The sequence below is a fragment of the Colobus angolensis genome, unplaced genomic scaffold, assembly GCF_000951035.1.
Source record: "Colobus angolensis palliatus isolate OR3802 unplaced genomic scaffold, Cang.pa_1.0 Scaffold10, whole genome shotgun sequence".
Classification (NCBI taxonomy): domain Eukaryota; kingdom Metazoa; phylum Chordata; class Mammalia; order Primates; family Cercopithecidae; genus Colobus; species Colobus angolensis.
The window spans coordinates 21,555,855-21,573,199 of record NW_012110919.1 but is presented as its reverse complement, the minus strand read 5'-3'; the positions used below and the strand labels follow the sequence as shown (position 1 = coordinate 21,573,199).

Genomic DNA, 17,345 nt, shown 5'->3' with positions numbered 1-17,345 from the left:
TTTCACCGTGTTAGCCAGGATGGTCTCGATCTCCTGACCTTGTGATCCGCCCGTCTCAGCCTCCCAAAGTGCTGGGATTACAGGCTTGAGCCACCCCGCCCGGCCAAAGCTTTGTTTCTTAAATGATATAGCCTGACATCTGGGGAATGAGCCAGTCATTGGTTCACTTGCTTAAATATACTTGATGTTATATTGCCACTTTTCCCAATGATCCTGCAAGAAAACACTACACTGGATGGGGGAAAAATAATCTTTAATCAGATTTGGCAATTAAGGTTGGGTCTTTGAAAGGATTTCAGGTTTGAAAAATATTTATGTATGTACAGCATCCATCCAGATACTTTGCAAAAGAAAAAAAAAAGAGGAATGTTTTCATATGAAAAAAGTACATTACTTTACACGAAATCTTTGGATGAAGTCCATTTTGGGCCAGGCGCAGTGGCTCACACCTGTAATCCTAGCACTTCGGGAGGCTGAGGTGGGTGGATCACATGAGGTCAGGGGTTCGAGACCAGCCTGGCTAACCAGGTAGAAACCCCATCTCTACCAAAAATACAAAAATTAGCCAGGTGTGGTGGCACACTCCTATAATCCCATCTACTCGGGAGACTGAAGCATGAGAATCACTTGAACCTGGAAGGTGGAGGTTGCAGTGAGCGGAGATCACACCACTGGACTCCAGCCTGGGTGACTGAATGAGACTCTATCTCAAAAAAAAAAAAAAAAAAAAGTCAATTTTGACAATCATATCAAATCCTACAAATCCAAAAATCTCTAGTTAAAATATTATACAAATGAATGTTTATAACTTGATTCACATACATGCTTTCAAATATGAAAATTATTTCTTTTTTTCCTTTTAAGTATGGTGTGTCATCCCATAAGTGAAATAATGTACATGGAATTCACTATTCTCCCAGTAAATGGAGGAATCAGCTTTGAGAAGGCTTCCTTTTATTTTTTATTTATTTTCATTGATATAATGGTCACTTATTAACAAATCACAGGTGAACACTTTTTAGAGAAATGGCTAATTTCAGGTTTGAGAAAGAAAATGTACAGTATGAAATTAGAACATTTTGTCACACCAGAAAACAAAGAAGCCATCAAAGTCTACTAGGGTTTTTTCAAAAGGATTCAAAAGCTGACTTCAGAGGCTTCCACTGGCCAAATTTGAGTACTAATGGGACTAATAATCACAATAGATTGAAACATATCAAATGTGCTCAATCTAAAAGTCATAAGATTACTTTTGAAGGATGATAAAGAACCAATTCATCATTTTGAAAACCAGTAAAGAGTGAATCAAGCAGTTATTCTACCTTTCTTATACGAATGTAACTCAGGGTAAGTAAACAGAAGATAAGGAGAAGTTGCTCCTTACAGAATTATTCCAGCCAATAAATGAAGAAGGAATGACATAATCAGAATGTTACCACTGTGCAACTTTCTAATGAATTATGGATCCAGGAAATGATTATCAATGGCTGTCTACATCATAAGAAGAAAGCCTCCTGATAGAAGTACATACCACCATCTATGAAGTATTCTTGCCAAATATCAAAACATATTTAATCAAGCTTCTAGATCTAACTACCAATTCACAGGATATACTGGGAACAGAAGAACATGCTAATTGACACCAAGGGGTTACCAACAGCAAAGTTCAAAATGTTGAAAACCCACTAGGACAAATTATCAGTTTTTTTTTTTTTTCTTTTCAACAAAAAATTGTAAGGAAAAAATGATGGGGGAGTAACCTAGAGAGAGAGAGACTTAAGAGATATAAGCTAATAACAATGTATGGACTGTTAGTAGGATCCTGATTTAAACAAATAAATCATGGTGAAGTTTGAACATTGGGTATTGGATGTTATGTAATTATTGTTAAATTCTTTTTGGTAGGATAATGGTATTGTGGTTATGTTCAAAAAGAGTGTTTATGATACATACTGAAATGTGATGAGATAAAATAATAAGTTTGAGATGTGCTTAAAAATAATTTAGAAAAAAATTGGGGGCAGGTACTGGATGAGACTATAGATAAAACAAGGCTGGCCACGAATTTAATAATTAGAGTTGGATGATGGATATATATGGATTGATTAAAATACAGTTTTGAAAATTTCGATAATAAAGGCTTTTTTTTTTTTTTTTTGAGATGGAGTTTTGCTCGTTTCCCAGACTGCTCACTGCTCATGTACCTATTTCAGTTTAAATACGAGGAAGTGAACTCTAAAGTGATTAGAGGGCTTGTTTAGAATCACAAGTCTAAGGGTGAAGCCAAGTCACTTGATGACTGGTCATCTTTCCTCTGAATTATTAGTAAGTATATGTTTTTTCTTTTTTTCTCCTAAGAATGCAAAGCTGATGTCTTTGTTAAATTGGTTGCTTTATGAAGTCAGCTAGAATAACTAATCAGTTGGTCATTTAAGTCCTGATGGTCAAGGCCATAACTTACTCTCTACCACTTCTAGGAGTGGCTCAGAGAACTAACAACAATAATCATACAGTCCTATTTCAGTTACCATCAGATAACTCTGGCAGGAGGGAGATGAGTATCTCAAGCAAGGTTTTTCAGTTGTTTGTATTAAATAAATTAATGTTTGTAAAGGGCTTAGACCAGGGCCTAGATCATAGTAAGAACTTTATGTTTATTAAATAAAGTAAATGAAAAAATTTGTGCCTATCACATAAAGAGGTATCTGAGAATAATTTTTTTTTTTCTTTGAGATAGAGTCTTGCTCTGTTACCCAGGTTAGAGTGCAATGGCCCAGTCTCGGCTCACTGCAACTTTTGCCTCCCAGGTTCAAGCGATTCTCCTGCCTCAGGCTCCAGAGTAGCTGGGACTACAGGTGCCTGCCACCACGCCTGGCTAATTTTTGTATTTTTCATAGAGACGGGGTTTCACCATGTTGGCCATGTTGGTCTTGAGCTCCTGACCTCAACTGATCCACCGGCCCTGGCCTTCCAAAGTGCTGGGATTACAGGCATGAGCCATCGTGCCCAACCTGAGGATAATCTGAAAACTGTAATGCAGAACATTATTATGAACTCTTTGTGATTTAAAAATAGATAATTTTTTCTTTAAAAAATCCATTGTGTCTTTATTTCTATAAAACTAAATTCTTAAGGAAGTCTTCTATCTTTAAAAAGAATGAACAATTTCCTCTCAAAAACTGTACTATGACCTTTTGGAAAGAATGACAGTCATAAACCACATACAGTACTGAATGCCTGAATCACTTAGACACATGTAAAAAAATAAATAATAATTCTTACCTTTCCAAGGTTTTCTTGTTCAGCAATATTTTTGGTATACTGTTCCCTAGGGAGTCAACATAATGATTTACTTTCAATTTACTTCAAATGATTTGATCATACAAGTGAATTATAAATTAATATATCTATCTAAAATACATTAGGCAATATAGTTTAGGGTACTGGAGTCAGAATGAAACCCATTATCAAATTCTTTGTCTTTCCCCATCTTTAGTTAGTTTTTCAAGTAAATAGTAATTTAAGGAAAAAAAAGATAGCAAAACATTCCATAGGAAATTAAGAGAATTAAAATGTTAAATACTATTTTTGGTTAATCTACCCTCAAAACAATGGCAACCCATTTGCTTAAATTACACATTGTTTTTGAAGAGGCTTGTAGAAAGGAGAAAGGATATACATTTCAACTAAACATTAAGTAGCACCTAATCTTACAATTCTACTTCTAGGAAGTCATCCTACAAAAATATCCCATAACTTAAATAAACATAAAAGCAGATTATTTACTTCACCAATGCTTATAATAGTGAAAATATGCAAACAAACTAAATGTCTGTAGATGGGAAAATGTTTAAGCAAATTATGGCACGTCTATTCAAACAAATAATAAGGAGTTATACAAAAGAAAGAGGTAAGTCTATAAATACTGAAGCGGAAAATATTCTAGATCAAGAGAAAAACAGTATATGTAGTTTAATCTTTTTTTTTTTTTCCTTTGAGACAAGGTCTCACTGTGTTGCCCAGACTGGAGTGCAGTGGCATGATCACACCTCATTGTAGCCTCCACCTCCCTGGCCCAAGCGAATCTCCCACTTTAGCCTCCCAGGTACTGGGATTACAGACATGTGTCACCATATTGGGCTAATTTTTTTTGTAGTTTTTTGGTAGACACAGGGTTTTGCCATGTTGCCCAGGCTGATCTTGAACTCCTGGGCTCAAGCAATTCGCTCATCTCAGCTTCCCAAATGCTGGGATTACAGGTGTGAGTCACCACACTCAGGTGCAGTTTAATCTTATTTTTATATACATATATATGTATACATTTGTGTATACACACATACACATAACATTTCCCATTCATTAACTAACACACATATATACAGATGTATCAGCAAATGCATGGGAAAAGAATATGGCATAATGTACACCAAAGTATTAATAGTAGACATTTCTGAGGCATGGCAATATGGACAGCATTCAACTTCTGTGCACACTACTTCATAATGGTTACTTTTGTTTTTACAAGTATTTCTTTTGTAAGCTAAAAAAATAATAATTTTAACGTAAAAATTAAAAACATAATAACATTGTATTTTACTTATAAACAAAATTATATTTCAATACTATTTAAGACAAAATGTGAGATTTAAAGCAGGTGACATGTTAAGGATAAAGACTGAAGGATGAGGGTAAAGGAACACACAACAAAGAAGAGACTGTTTTTCTGCATAAAGCTACACTGTAGTATTTAAGAAAAAAGTAAACAATATAAAATTGGGACTCCAAGAAATCATAAGCCACAAAAAAAGAAAATATAGCAGTCTAAGTAAAGGAAAATATTGCAATTAGTCCTGATGAATCCTCATTTTCGGTAGGGCGTGGTGGCTCATGCCTGTAATCCCAGCACTCTGGGAGGCCGAGGAGGGTGGTTCACTTGAGGTCAGGAGTTTGAGACCAACCTGGCTAACATGGTGAAACCCCATCTCTACAAAAATACAAAAATATAAACTAAAAAAACACAAATAACAAAAATTAGCCAGACGTGGTGGCATGTGCCTGTAATCCCAGCTACTTGGGAGGCTGAGGCAGGAGAATACACTTGAACCTGGGAGGCGGAGGTTGCAGTGAGCTGAGATCGTGCCACTGCACTCCAGCCTGAGCGACACAGCAAGACTCTGTCTCAAAAAAAAAAAAAAAATCTATATCTATATCTGTATCTATATCTATATCTATCTATCTATATATATCTATCTCTGGCTAGAACACAGATCAGAAAATCAATAGTTCAAGAGCACTTATTTCCTTCTTTACTATTTATATCGATAACTTTGGAAGAAATAGAACTTAATTTATAAAAATTTTTATTTTTTAAGAACAAATTTAACTTTTCTCATTTCTTATCATTGGCCATATAGATTTATATGAAGTAAGTTTACATTCAATGAAATAATATGAATAAGTACATTTGAAGTTTAGTATGTTAGAGTATCAGAAAAAACACTGCTCTATATAATCTTTTCAGTCTGGTTTGCATTCTAGTGCATTACATTGAAAAAAAATTCAGATTCTGCAAGACACTCTATTTCTTAGATTCCTTTTTTCTTTCTTTCTTTCTTTTTTTTTTTTAAGACAGAGTCTCCCTCTGTCTCTCAGGATGGAGTGCAGTGGCATGATCTCGGCTTACTGCAGCCCCTGCTTCCTGGGTTCAAGTGATTTCCATGCCTCAGCCTCCTGAGTAGCTGGGATTATGGGCACTCACCACCACGCCCAGTCTCTTTTTATAACATTAATGTACATGCCACTCAAAATCTCAATGCAATCTAGAATAAACGTGAGTCCTACATTTTATCTGAATTTTTACTGAATAGTAATAACAAAACATTTAACATTTGAATTGTGATGGGGGCAAAGAAGGCTTATGTTGTTCAATGACTGCATTTTATCACAGCTAGCAATTCAACCATAAATGTATTTTTTTAGGCAAGATTTGATTTATTACAGTATGCCACAAGCTGGGATTGCAAAAAAAGCACCATATAAGGAGGACTAAGCAGTATTTATACATCCTTCTTGTTTTGAAGACTGGTACACTGCAATCACACAATTTCCAGCTAAAATGCAGTCATCACACTACACAATTAGCAGGCAGATGACTACAGTCTAGGCCATGTGGGACTTTAAAAAGAGACCAACTTTACTGCTTATGACAAAGCATTTATGAAATTATATATATTCCTGGGTGAGGGAGAACGAAGAATTATTGCTTAATGGTTACAAGAGTTTTTGTTTGGGATAATGAAAAAATTTTTTACATATACAGTGGTGAAGGCTGTACAATGTTGTGAATGTAATCAATGCCAATGAACTGTACACTTAAAAATGGGTAAAATGGCAATTTTATATATTTCACCACAATCAAAAAGTAAGCAAGCAAGAAATAAAATCATAGGTATTCCCACTTAGCAGGGCTGAAATATCTAGATGTTTAGTAAGATTTAGTATTAATATCTTAGTGTCTACTTACTTAAATATGCTAAATTTGTATAATTCTATCTTATTTATAAAACTTTTATTGGTGAAAATATTAAGTATCTCAATATAAAACAACAAAATTACTTGCCTAATTGCCTTTCTTTTTTCTTGTTGATCAGAAGAGATATATGCCTTCATCTCATCAGTAGCACGACGAAGTTGAACTTCTAGGTTCTAAATAGAAAGACTTAAGTTTTAGGGAAGACTTTGATATAGAAAAAACTCAGAAATGTTTTTGATCTACTTTGTCTTACCTTAATCATACAATTTGTATAATGGTATCTACTTTCTTCTTGAAGACATTCTTCACGGAGTCTTCTAACTTCCTATAATATATAATTTTAGATAGGCGACATTATCGAAAGAATGAGACAGACATGGTGATGATGACTTTAGATGTACAACAAAGGACTACCATCAGAGTCATTTTCTCTTCTGCAATTTTAACTTTGTTTATTCTATCACAATAGGAAATAATCTTTTTCTAGAGAATACTCATATCACACCTGCAAGTCCAATTGTATTTTTTGAGACAGAGTCTCGCTCTGTCACCCAGGATGGAGTGCAGTGGTGCAGTCTTGGCTCACTGCAACTTCCTCCTCGCAGGTTTAAGCAATTCTTGTGCCTCAGCCTCCTGAGGAGCTGAGACTACAGGCACATGCCAGCATGCCTGGCTAATTTTTGTATTTTTAGTAGAGACGGGGTTTCACCATGTTGGCCAGGCTGATCTCGAACTCCTGGCCTCAAGTGATCCTCCCATCTTGGACTCCCAGAGTGTTGGGATTACAGGCATGAGCCACTGCACCTGGCCCAATCGTACATTTATTAAGTACCTACTGTGTGTCCAGCACTGTTCTAAGTGCTGAGAACACAGAAGTGAACAGGCAGGTTCCCTGCTTTCACTGAAGTGGAAGAAACCAACATAAACAAGGAAACATAATGAAGGATATTTGAGATGGGGATAAGTGCTATGAAGGAAATTCATCAGCAGAATGTGATAGAGGGACTGGGTGGGCCAGGTTGGGAAGGAGAGTGGATAACATCAGGTAATCAAAGGTCTCTGAGAGGCGGAGACACTGAGGCTGAGACCTAGTGATGAAAAGGAGACAGGAGGGCAAAGAGTTAGGAGCAGAGTATATCACGCAGAAGGGAGGAGTACATGCAAAATCCCACAAGTGAAAACAAGCTTGGCCTGTTTGAAGTTTAGGAAGAAGGTCAGAGTGGCTGAAGCTCCATGGATGAGGAGTAGAGCACATGGACATGAAGTTCATAAGGCAGGTGGAGCCTTGTAGATCACAGTTTGGTGGTTAGATTTTATTTTAAGTGCAACAGGAAGCCAATGAAGGGTGGCAAAAATTTTAAACAGGTTTCTTAGGCTGCCCTATGGAGAATAAACTTTAGGAGAGCAAGAGTAGAAGCAAGAGAATAGGTAAAAGGTTTCTGTGGAGGCCAGGCAGCAGATAATGAGCCTTGTACTTTGCTGGGAGTAGTACAGATGGGAAATTCAGTGTGTACAAATGAAAGAAATAAAGAGCTTTGGAGACAGGCTTGGGAGATGATGATAAAGATTTGGGAATCTTTTGACATTGATGTAGTGAAAATGTGCACACACAGGCAGTATTTAAAACATTTTTTTTAGAGACAGAGTCTTGTTCTGTGGCCCAGGCTAGAATGCAGTGGTCTGATCATAGCTCACTGTAGCCTCAAACTCCTGGGCTCAAGCGATCCTCCTGCTTCAGCCTCCTGAGTAGCTGGGACTATAGGTGTGTACACAGGTAGTTTTTGCTAAATTGTTAAAATAAAAACTCTCTTCTTACCTGTTCTAATTTGGACCGATTGCTTTCAAGGCCTGCTGCACAGCTATCATACTGGGATTTCTTTTCATCACACTCCTGGGTCAGTTCCTAGTATAAAAAGGGAAAATGATTGAATAAGTGAAAAACAAAGGTCCCAAACATGGCTCTGAAACAATGCATGCCCTTGTCAGTCTTGTAACTTAACTCTAAGCTTCTTGGCATACTTAAGAGTTATTTATACAACAACCAGACATTTGAGAATTATGATAGATGAAGGTGCTGATAATAATAATAGCTACCATGTATTGAGCTGTGTGCCAGGTTCTTTGTTAGGCGCTGGGGAGACAATAGTGAATAAAACAGCCAAAAATTTTTCCTCTCAAGTAACGTTCAGACAAGTAAACAGGTTGCTGAGAGCTATGATAGGAAAACACAAGGTGTTACAGAAGGCACACAGGACTCCAGGGAACCTAACCCAGGTTTGGGGATCAGTGAGGACAATTTCCTAGAGAAATTGGTATCGAAGCTAATCACGAAGGATTAGTAAGAACAGTTAGGTGGAAGATGAACAAGGGGAAGAGAGTATTTAAAAACAGGAACACTATGTATAAAGGATTGGAAGCTACAGAGAACAAGAACAATTAAGAAACTTACAAGTAGTTTACTATGTTGGTTTATTTATTTACTTATTTATTTATTTATTTATTTTTTTGAGACAGAGTCTCATTCTATTGCCTAGGCTGGAGTGCAATGGTGCAATCTTGGCTTACTACAACCTCCGCCTCCCAGGTTCAAGCAATTCTCCTGCCTCAGACTCCCAAGTAGCTGGGATTACAGGTATGTGCCACCCCGCCTGGCTAATTTTTATATTTTCAGTAGAGATGGGGTTTTACTATGTTGGTCAGGCTTGAACTCCCGATCTCAGGTGATCTACCCGCCTTGGCCTCCCAAAGTACTGGGATTACAAGTGTGAGCCACCGCACCCAGTCTATGCTGGTCTATTTCTGGGAAATGGTGAGGGCAGGCTGAAGACCTACCTAGGCAGGGGCTTAATTAAAACTTCGTAAAACATTCTAGGGTGTTTGAATGATAATAACTAAATCTCATAATGATACCTCAAAAGAGATATTAATACCACCACATAATGCTTGGACAAGGTTCAGGGAGTCAAGTACCTTGCCAAATATTATACTGCTAAAAAAAGGTGGAGTCTGCCAGGCGCGGTGGCTCATGCCTGTAATCCCAACACTTTTGGAGGCCCAGGCAGGCAGATCATAAGGTCAAGAGATAGAGACCATCCTGGCCAACATGGTAAAACTCCATCTTTAATAAAAATACAGAAAAAAAGTTAGCTGGGCATGGTGGCACATGCCTGTAGTTCCAGCTACTCAAGAGGCTGAGGCAGGAGAATCGCTTGAACCCAGGTGGCAGAGGTTGCAGTGAGCCGAGACCATGCCACTGCACTGCAGCCTGGCCACAGAGTGAGACTCTGTCTCAAAAAGACAAAAAAAAAGGGTGGAATAACAATTTGAATTCAGGTTAAGTAGTTTCTTTATTGTGAAGGGACAGGGAGGAATTTTAAATTTTGTTTAAGTTGTTTCAAAATTTCTTCTAATGTAGTATTTTGAATGGGATAATTTGAAAATCTCCTGCTACAAACACATAGAAATGCTAAAAATACTGTCATGCATGGGAAGATGTTTCAGTCACAATGGACCACATATATGATGGCAGTCCTATATGATTATAATGGAGCTGAAAAATTCCTATCACCTTAGTGATATCATAGGCATCATAATGCCATAGTGCAACAAATTACTCATGCGTTTGTGGTGATGCTGGTGTAAATCAACCTACTGTCAGTTGTATAGAAATATAGCAATACAATTACGTACTGTATACAATACTTGATGATGATAATAAGCCACTATGTTACTGGTTTATGTATTTACTATGCTATTTTTTTATTGTTATTTTAGAGTGTACTGCTTTTACTTATAAAAAGTAAACTGTAAAACAGCCTCAGGCAAGTCCTTCAGGAGGCATCCAGAAGAAGGCATTGTTATAGAAGATGACAGCTTCATGTGTGTTATTGCTCTTGAAGACCTTTCAGTGGGACAAGATGTTTCAAGGTGGAAGATAGTGATATTGATTATCCTGATGCTGTGTAGGCCTAGGTGTGTGTTTGTGTCTTAGTTTTTAACAAAAAAGTTTAAAAAGTGAAAAAAGGCTGGGTGTGGTGGCACACTCCTGTAATTCCAGCACTGTGGGAAGCCAAGGCGGGTGGATCGCTTGAGCCCAGGAGTTTGAGACAAGCACAGGCAACACAGCAAGACCCCACCTCTATAAAATAAATAAATAAATAAATAAAAATTAGCCAGGTTTGGTGGTATGTGCGTGTGGTCCCAGCTACTCCTTAGGCTGAAGTGAGAAAGCTGCTTGAGGCCAGGAGGTTGAGGCTGCAGTGGGCCACTGCACTCAGCCTGGGCAACAAGAGCAAGACCCTATCTCTACAAAAAAAAAAAAAAAAAAAAAAAAAATTTAACATTTTTTTCTTCTAGAGACAGAGTTTTGCTCTTGTTGCCCAGGCTGAAATGCAATGGCACGATCTCCGCTCACTGCAACCTCTGCCTCCCGGGTTCAAGCGATTCTCCTGCCTCAGCTTCCCAAGTAGCTGGGACTACAGACATGTGCCACCACGCCAAGATAATTTTGTATTTTTAGTAGAGACAAGGTTTCACCATGTTGGCCAGGATGGTCTCAAACTCCTGACTTCAGGTGATTTGCCCACCTTTGCCTCCCAAAGTGCTGGGATTACAGGCGTGCGCCACTGCACCTGGCCAAAATTTTTTTTTAATAGAGAAAAGCATATAAAAGAAGGATATAAAGAAACAATATTTTCATACCACTATACAATGTGGTTGTGTTTTAAGCTGTTATTACAAAAAAGTCAAATTTTTTTTAAAAAATTAGAAGTTTATAAAGTAAGAAAGGTTTTTAAAAGTTTTTTTCGAGACAGAGTCTCGCTCTGTCGCCCAGGCTGGAGCGCAGTGGCGTGATCTCGGCTCACCGCAACCTCCGCTACCCAGGTTCAAGCAATTATCCTGCCTCAGCCTCCCGAGTAGCTGGGATTACAGGCGTGTGCCACCGCACTCAGCTAATTTTTTTGTGTTTTTAGTAGAGACGCGGTTTTGCTATGTTGGCCAGGCTGGTTTGGAACTCTTCACCTCGTCATCCACCTTCCTCAGCCTCCCAAAGTGTTGGGATTACAAGTGTAAGCCACCGTCCCCGGCCAAGAAAGCTACAGTAAGCTAAGGTTATTTATTTTTTTTAATTTTACATAAATTTAGAGTAGCCTAAGTGTACAGTGTTTCTAAAGTCTATCATAGTGTACAGTAATGTCCTAGGCCTTCACATTCACTTACCACTCACTCATTGACTCAACCAGAGAAACTTCCAGTCCTGCAAGCTCCATTCATGGTAAGTTCCCTATAAAGGCATACCATTTTAAATCTTTTATACTATAATTTTACTGTACCTTTTCTACGTTTAGATGGGTGTAGATACACAAATACTTCCCATTGTGTAATAATTGCCTACAGTATTCAGTATAGTCACATGCTGTACAGGTTTATAGCCTAGGAGCAAAAGGCTATCTACCATATAGCCTAGATGTGAGTAGGCTATACCATCTAGGTTTGTGTAAGTACACTCTATGGTGTTTGCACAATGATGAAATCACTCAATTATGCATTTCTTAGAATGTATCCTCATCATTAAGTGATGCATGGCTGCATCTACAAATGCTTGGTAAGACAGCAACATCCTTTCAAATCCTGAGCTGAACTGAACTCTCAAAGAAAGAAAAGAAATTAACAGGACCAAAAAGAAAGGGTAATATTATGGCTATCCTTGGTGAAAGGAATTGGTAATGGCCAGTCTTGGTAACATAGTGATTTTAATGTTCAGGCAGAGCAGATGCAAAGCCTTATGTCTGTGCAGAGCGGGAAGTTAGAACTGAGGACCCCATAGTAAATCTTAAGTTGTTTCCAACCTGTGAAACTGTGAGTAAAGGGTTAACACCATCCTGAGAATGACCTTGCATGGTTTCCTGCTGCACCGTTTCCTTAGAAACAGGATAGTTAGCACAGATGAGTAATGTGTATGCTGCCTTTGTTGTGTGGGACTGCATCTGGGTTGGGGTCACTAGTACAGAATAAAAGATTGCTGGGAGAAAGGGGATGTGGCTTCTATGTATCAAAGTGACCTACAGACACCCAAGGCTCTCAAGGGTGAAAGTCACATCCAAAATGGAAAAAGGGGCCGTAGAGCCTACGTACTTAGGTAGCTACTTGCCTCTCAATGAGATGAAGGTGCTATAGTTGATAAAATCCTTTTTTGGTCACAAGTCTTACGGTCAAATTGATCACTATGCAGCTGTGATAGTGATCACAGCTGTCCTCAGGCAGCTCTGGAGTTTGAATTTACCCTATCTACATGGTCTAGGAACTTCCAAGCTGAGAAATTAACTCAGTATTAGCTCCAAGTTTGTGATATTTCTAAAACACCTGGCAGAAAAACTGCAAAACCATTGTAGAGGGACACACCCTCCATCCTGGATGCCAGGATTCAAGAGACAAACTCTGTTAGCTCACAGTCCCAAAGTATAAAACATGTAAGGGAAAAATCAATTCATTAGGAGTGAGAAACAGAAGATATAAATAACAGGACTATGCCTAAAGGAACTTTGGATACTAGAAATAAGCCAACTAAATAAGTATATTTAAAATAATAAAAACTATAAAGGAGGAACTGAAAACAAAAGACTACAAACAGTGAGGCCAGGTTCGATGGCTCATGCCTATAATCCCAGCACTTTGGGAGGCCGAGGTGGCCAGATCACTTGAGGTCAGGAGTTTGAGACCATCTTGGCCAACATGGTGAAACCATGTCTCTACAAAAAATACAAAAATTAGCCAGGCGTGGTGCGCATGCCTGTAGTCCCAGCTACTCAGGAAGCTGAGGCAGCTTGAACTTGGGCCACGGAGGTTGCGGTGAGCTGAGATTACAACACTGCACTCCAGCCTGAGCTACAGAGTGAGACTGTCTAAAAAAGAAAAAAAAAGAAAAAGTGAGAAAAAATAAAAACGAAAAAGACAGTCATTGAAATTAAAAATTAAATGGATGGAATAAACATAGTATTAGACGCCACTGAGGAAATAAAAGAATGAACTAAAACACAGAGCTGAAGAAATTATCTAGAATTCAACACAGACAAAAATATGAAAGTGAGATTAAGTAACAGGGAACAGAATAAATATCTCTAACATATCTCTAATATGAGTAGTTGGAAAATAGACCACAAAAAATGGGAGAGAAAATATCTGAAGGTATTATGTAGACTTTTTCCGGAATTCATGGAAGACACAAAACACAAATTCACAAAAGTAAATAAAATTCAATATACACTCAAAACATGGTAGTGAAATTTGGACAACACCAAAGAAAAAGATAAAAATATGAAAACCAGTTATAGCGAAGATATTACCTAAAAATAAATGATAAACTGATAGCCGACCCCTCAATAAAACAAAAGAAAGCATGAAAATATTTTTTTTTCTGACCATGCCATTATTTAAGAAGAAAAAAAAAAGATGGTTTACTTATTGCAATGATTCTTTACTGAGAACACTAAACACACACATATGCACACACACAAAACACGGAAATTGTATTTCAGGAAAAAGAAAACTGAATCCAGAAATAAGGAGTAAAATACAAGCAGTGATGGTGAAAACTGCTAAATATATAGGTAAATCTAAACAGGAAATGATTATATAAAGTTGTTATTGGCCGGGCCCGGTGGCTCAAGCTTGTAATCCCAGCACTTTGGGAGGCCGAGACGGGCGGATCACGAGGTCAGGAGATCGAGACCACCTTGGCTAACACCGTGAAACCCCGTCTCTACTAAAAAATACAAAAAAAACCTAGCCAGGCGAGGTGGCGGGCGCCTGTAGTCCCAGCTACTCGGAGGCTGAGGCAGGAGAATGGCGTAAACCCGGGAGGCAGAGCTTGCAGTGAGCTGAGAACCGGCAACTGCACTCCAGCCCGGGCGACAGAGCAAGACTCCATCTCAAAAAAAAAAAAAAAAAAAAGTTGTTATTATAATGCTAACAACCACCATGACAACTACTTTCAGAGATGTACAAATAAAGAAGTAAGGGCTGGGTGCAGTGGCTTATACCTGTAATCCCAGTACTTTGGGAGGCCGAGGTGGGCGGATCACCTGAAGTCAGGAGTTCAAGACCAGCCTGCCCAACATGGAGAAACCCTGTCTCTACTAAAAATACAAAATTAGCTGGGCATGGTGGTGCATGCCTGTAATCCCAGGTACTCGGGAGGCTGAGGCAGGAGAATCGCTTGAACCCGGGAGGTGGAAGTTGCGGTGAGCCAAGGTTGTGCCATTGCACTCCAGCCTGGGCAACAAGAGCGAAACTCCGTCTCAATAAATAAATAAAACAAACAAATAAATAAATAAATAAAATGCCAGAGGATAACAATACACACGTAAGGTAGAAGAGGGTGTCAAATTATTCTAAGGTTCCTGTATTGTGGAGATGTTAACAATTTTAGACTTTGTTAAGTAAGGAATATATATATATGATAAAAACCTAACAGTAAATCATATCAGAATTAAAGATTAAAAAAAGAAAAAAGGAAAAAAAGAGAAAAGAAAACAGAATTGGTACAATGGATGGTAAAAAAAAAAAAAAAAGCAAAGAGAAGACACAGTAAATAATAGGATGTACAAAATAGAAAAAAATTCAAATACTTCAAAAATTAGAGTAAACATAAATGGGATTAAACTTGCCAGTTAAAAGACAGATTCTCAAACTGGATGTAAGAAACTACACCAACACAAAATACATCTATCTATCTATCTATCTACCTACCTACCTACCTATCTACTTATCTTACCCACCCACCTACCTACCTATCTACCTAGAGTGCAGGTCTTACTCTGTCACCCAGGCTGGATGCAGTGGTGCTATCACGTCTCACTTCAACCTTGAACTCCTAGGCTCAAGTTATCCTTCTGCCTCAGCCTCCTAAGTAGCTAAGACTATAGGTGTGTGCTCCCACGCTCAGCTAATTTTTCTACTTTTTGTAGAGATGGAGTCTCACTATGTTGCCCAGGCTGGTATTGAAATCCTGGGCTCGAGAGTCTCCTACCTCAGCCTCCCAAAGTGCTAGGATTACAGGCATGAGCAACTGCTGCCTGGCCCTACATGCTATTTATGAGACATATATAAGACAAAAATAAGGACATAGGAAGCTGAAAGCAAACAGAAATAAGAAGCAATACTAATCATAAGAAAGCTGGCATATACGCTTTAATAGTAGACAAAATAATACTCTGAGGCAAAAACCATTAGGTACCATAATAAGGAATAAAGTTTAAAAATAAAGACAGAACATAAAATTCAACAGGAAGTTTTTTTTTTTCTTCTTTCTTTCTTTAAAGACAGGGTTTCACTATGTTGTCCAGGCTGGTCTTGAACTCCTAGGCTCAAGTCATCCTCCTGCCTTGGCCCCTGAGTAGCTAGGACTACAAGCATGTGGCATTACTCTGGGCTGGTTATTGTTTTTTAACTGGGAAGATTTTATTTGTTTGTTTTCTCTTTTTTTGAGATGGAGTCTCACTCTGTCACCCAGGATGGAACGCAGTGGCATAATCTCAGTTCACTGCAACCTCTGCCTTCCAGGTTCAAGTGATTCTGCCACCTCAGCCTCCTGAGTAGCTGGGACTACAGATGTGTGCCATCACGGCTGGCTAATTTTTGTATTTTTTGGTAGAAACAGAGTTTCACCATGTTGGCCAGGCTGGTCTCGAACTCCTGACCTCAAGTGATCCACCCGTCTTGGCCTCCCAAAGTGCTGGGATTACAGGCATGAGCCACCACACCCAGTCTGTTTTGTTTTTTGGTGTAATAAAATACACATAACAAAATTTGCCATTTTAACCATTTTTTAAGTGTACAATTCAGTTGGCATTAAGCACATTCATAATGTTGGGCAACCATTACCAGCATCCATCTACACAACTCTTTTCATCTGAAAAAGTTTCAGTGAAACATTTTACTCATTCACTAGGAAGTTTAGAACACACTTTTATAAGCCTGATCTGATGAACACATGGAGAACCCTGTACTCAACAACTGGAAAATAGACATTCTTTTCAAGATCAAGTTACCAAAAAAATTAGGTTGGCCTCGAATCTCTCCATAGCTACATTTAACCCTAGAAGACTATGGAGCTACACTTAAAAAAATCCTCAAGGAAAGAAAGCATGATCTAATAGTCAAATGGCTGTTGAAATGTTTAGGCAATAAACTAGAACATGCAAGAACTCATCAGGGAATACTGTTCTTATGAGTCTTTTTTGAGGACTTAACTAGACGACAAGTTCCAGGCAATCAAAAGAGAAGTGAGACAAGGGGCAGTCAGTGGATCGGTAATGAGCACTGGATCTAATAATTACAGGTCTAGAGCTGAAAACCAAAGTAAGCAGTAGGGTAATAGAAAATAATGTAAATGTTATATGCGGTGACAAGTTAGAAATGATACAACAAAGCCTTCAGGAAGGAGAAGGGGAAAAGAAGGTGGAAGGTAGAATAAGTAAGCTGGTTTCCTCATTTTTTTAATTGCTAGGGGTGGGTGGGGGAATGTCAAAGAATATCATTTAAAGCTAACAAGTCATAGTATAAGCATATTCAAGGTATAACGGCAAACACTAAGACAATACAATCTACTAAAATCAGGTGCTAGCGGAGAGGGAAGGGAGGGAGGAGGAACAAGAAATATACCAATTTCATGACTTCTCACAGTGGGGATTAATAGATGCCATCTAAAGAAATAAATAATAAGGCTGGGCGTGGTGGCTCAAGCCTGTAATCCCAGCACTTTGGGAGGCCGAGGCGGGTGGATCACGAGGTCAGGAGATCGAGACCATCCTGG

At 38.4% G+C, this 17,345-nt stretch overlaps 1 protein-coding gene across 3 annotated transcripts in view; it reads right to left on the bottom strand.

The window, feature by feature from the left end:
- IFT81 (intraflagellar transport 81) overlaps positions 1–17,345 on the bottom strand; it is a 100,657-nt gene that overhangs the window by 4,690 nt on the left and 78,622 nt on the right. For all 3 annotated transcript variants that reach the window (XM_011936303.1, XM_011936297.1, XM_011936310.1), the window contains exons 15-18: positions 8,349–8,435; positions 6,786–6,857; positions 6,620–6,705; positions 3,283–3,328 (exon numbers count right to left, since the gene is read on the bottom strand). In XM_011936303.1, coding sequence (XP_011791693.1) covers positions 3,283–3,328; positions 6,620–6,705; positions 6,786–6,857; positions 8,349–8,435 — 291 coding nt within the window. The remainder of the gene's footprint in view (positions 1–3,282; positions 3,329–6,619; positions 6,706–6,785; positions 6,858–8,348; positions 8,436–17,345) is intronic.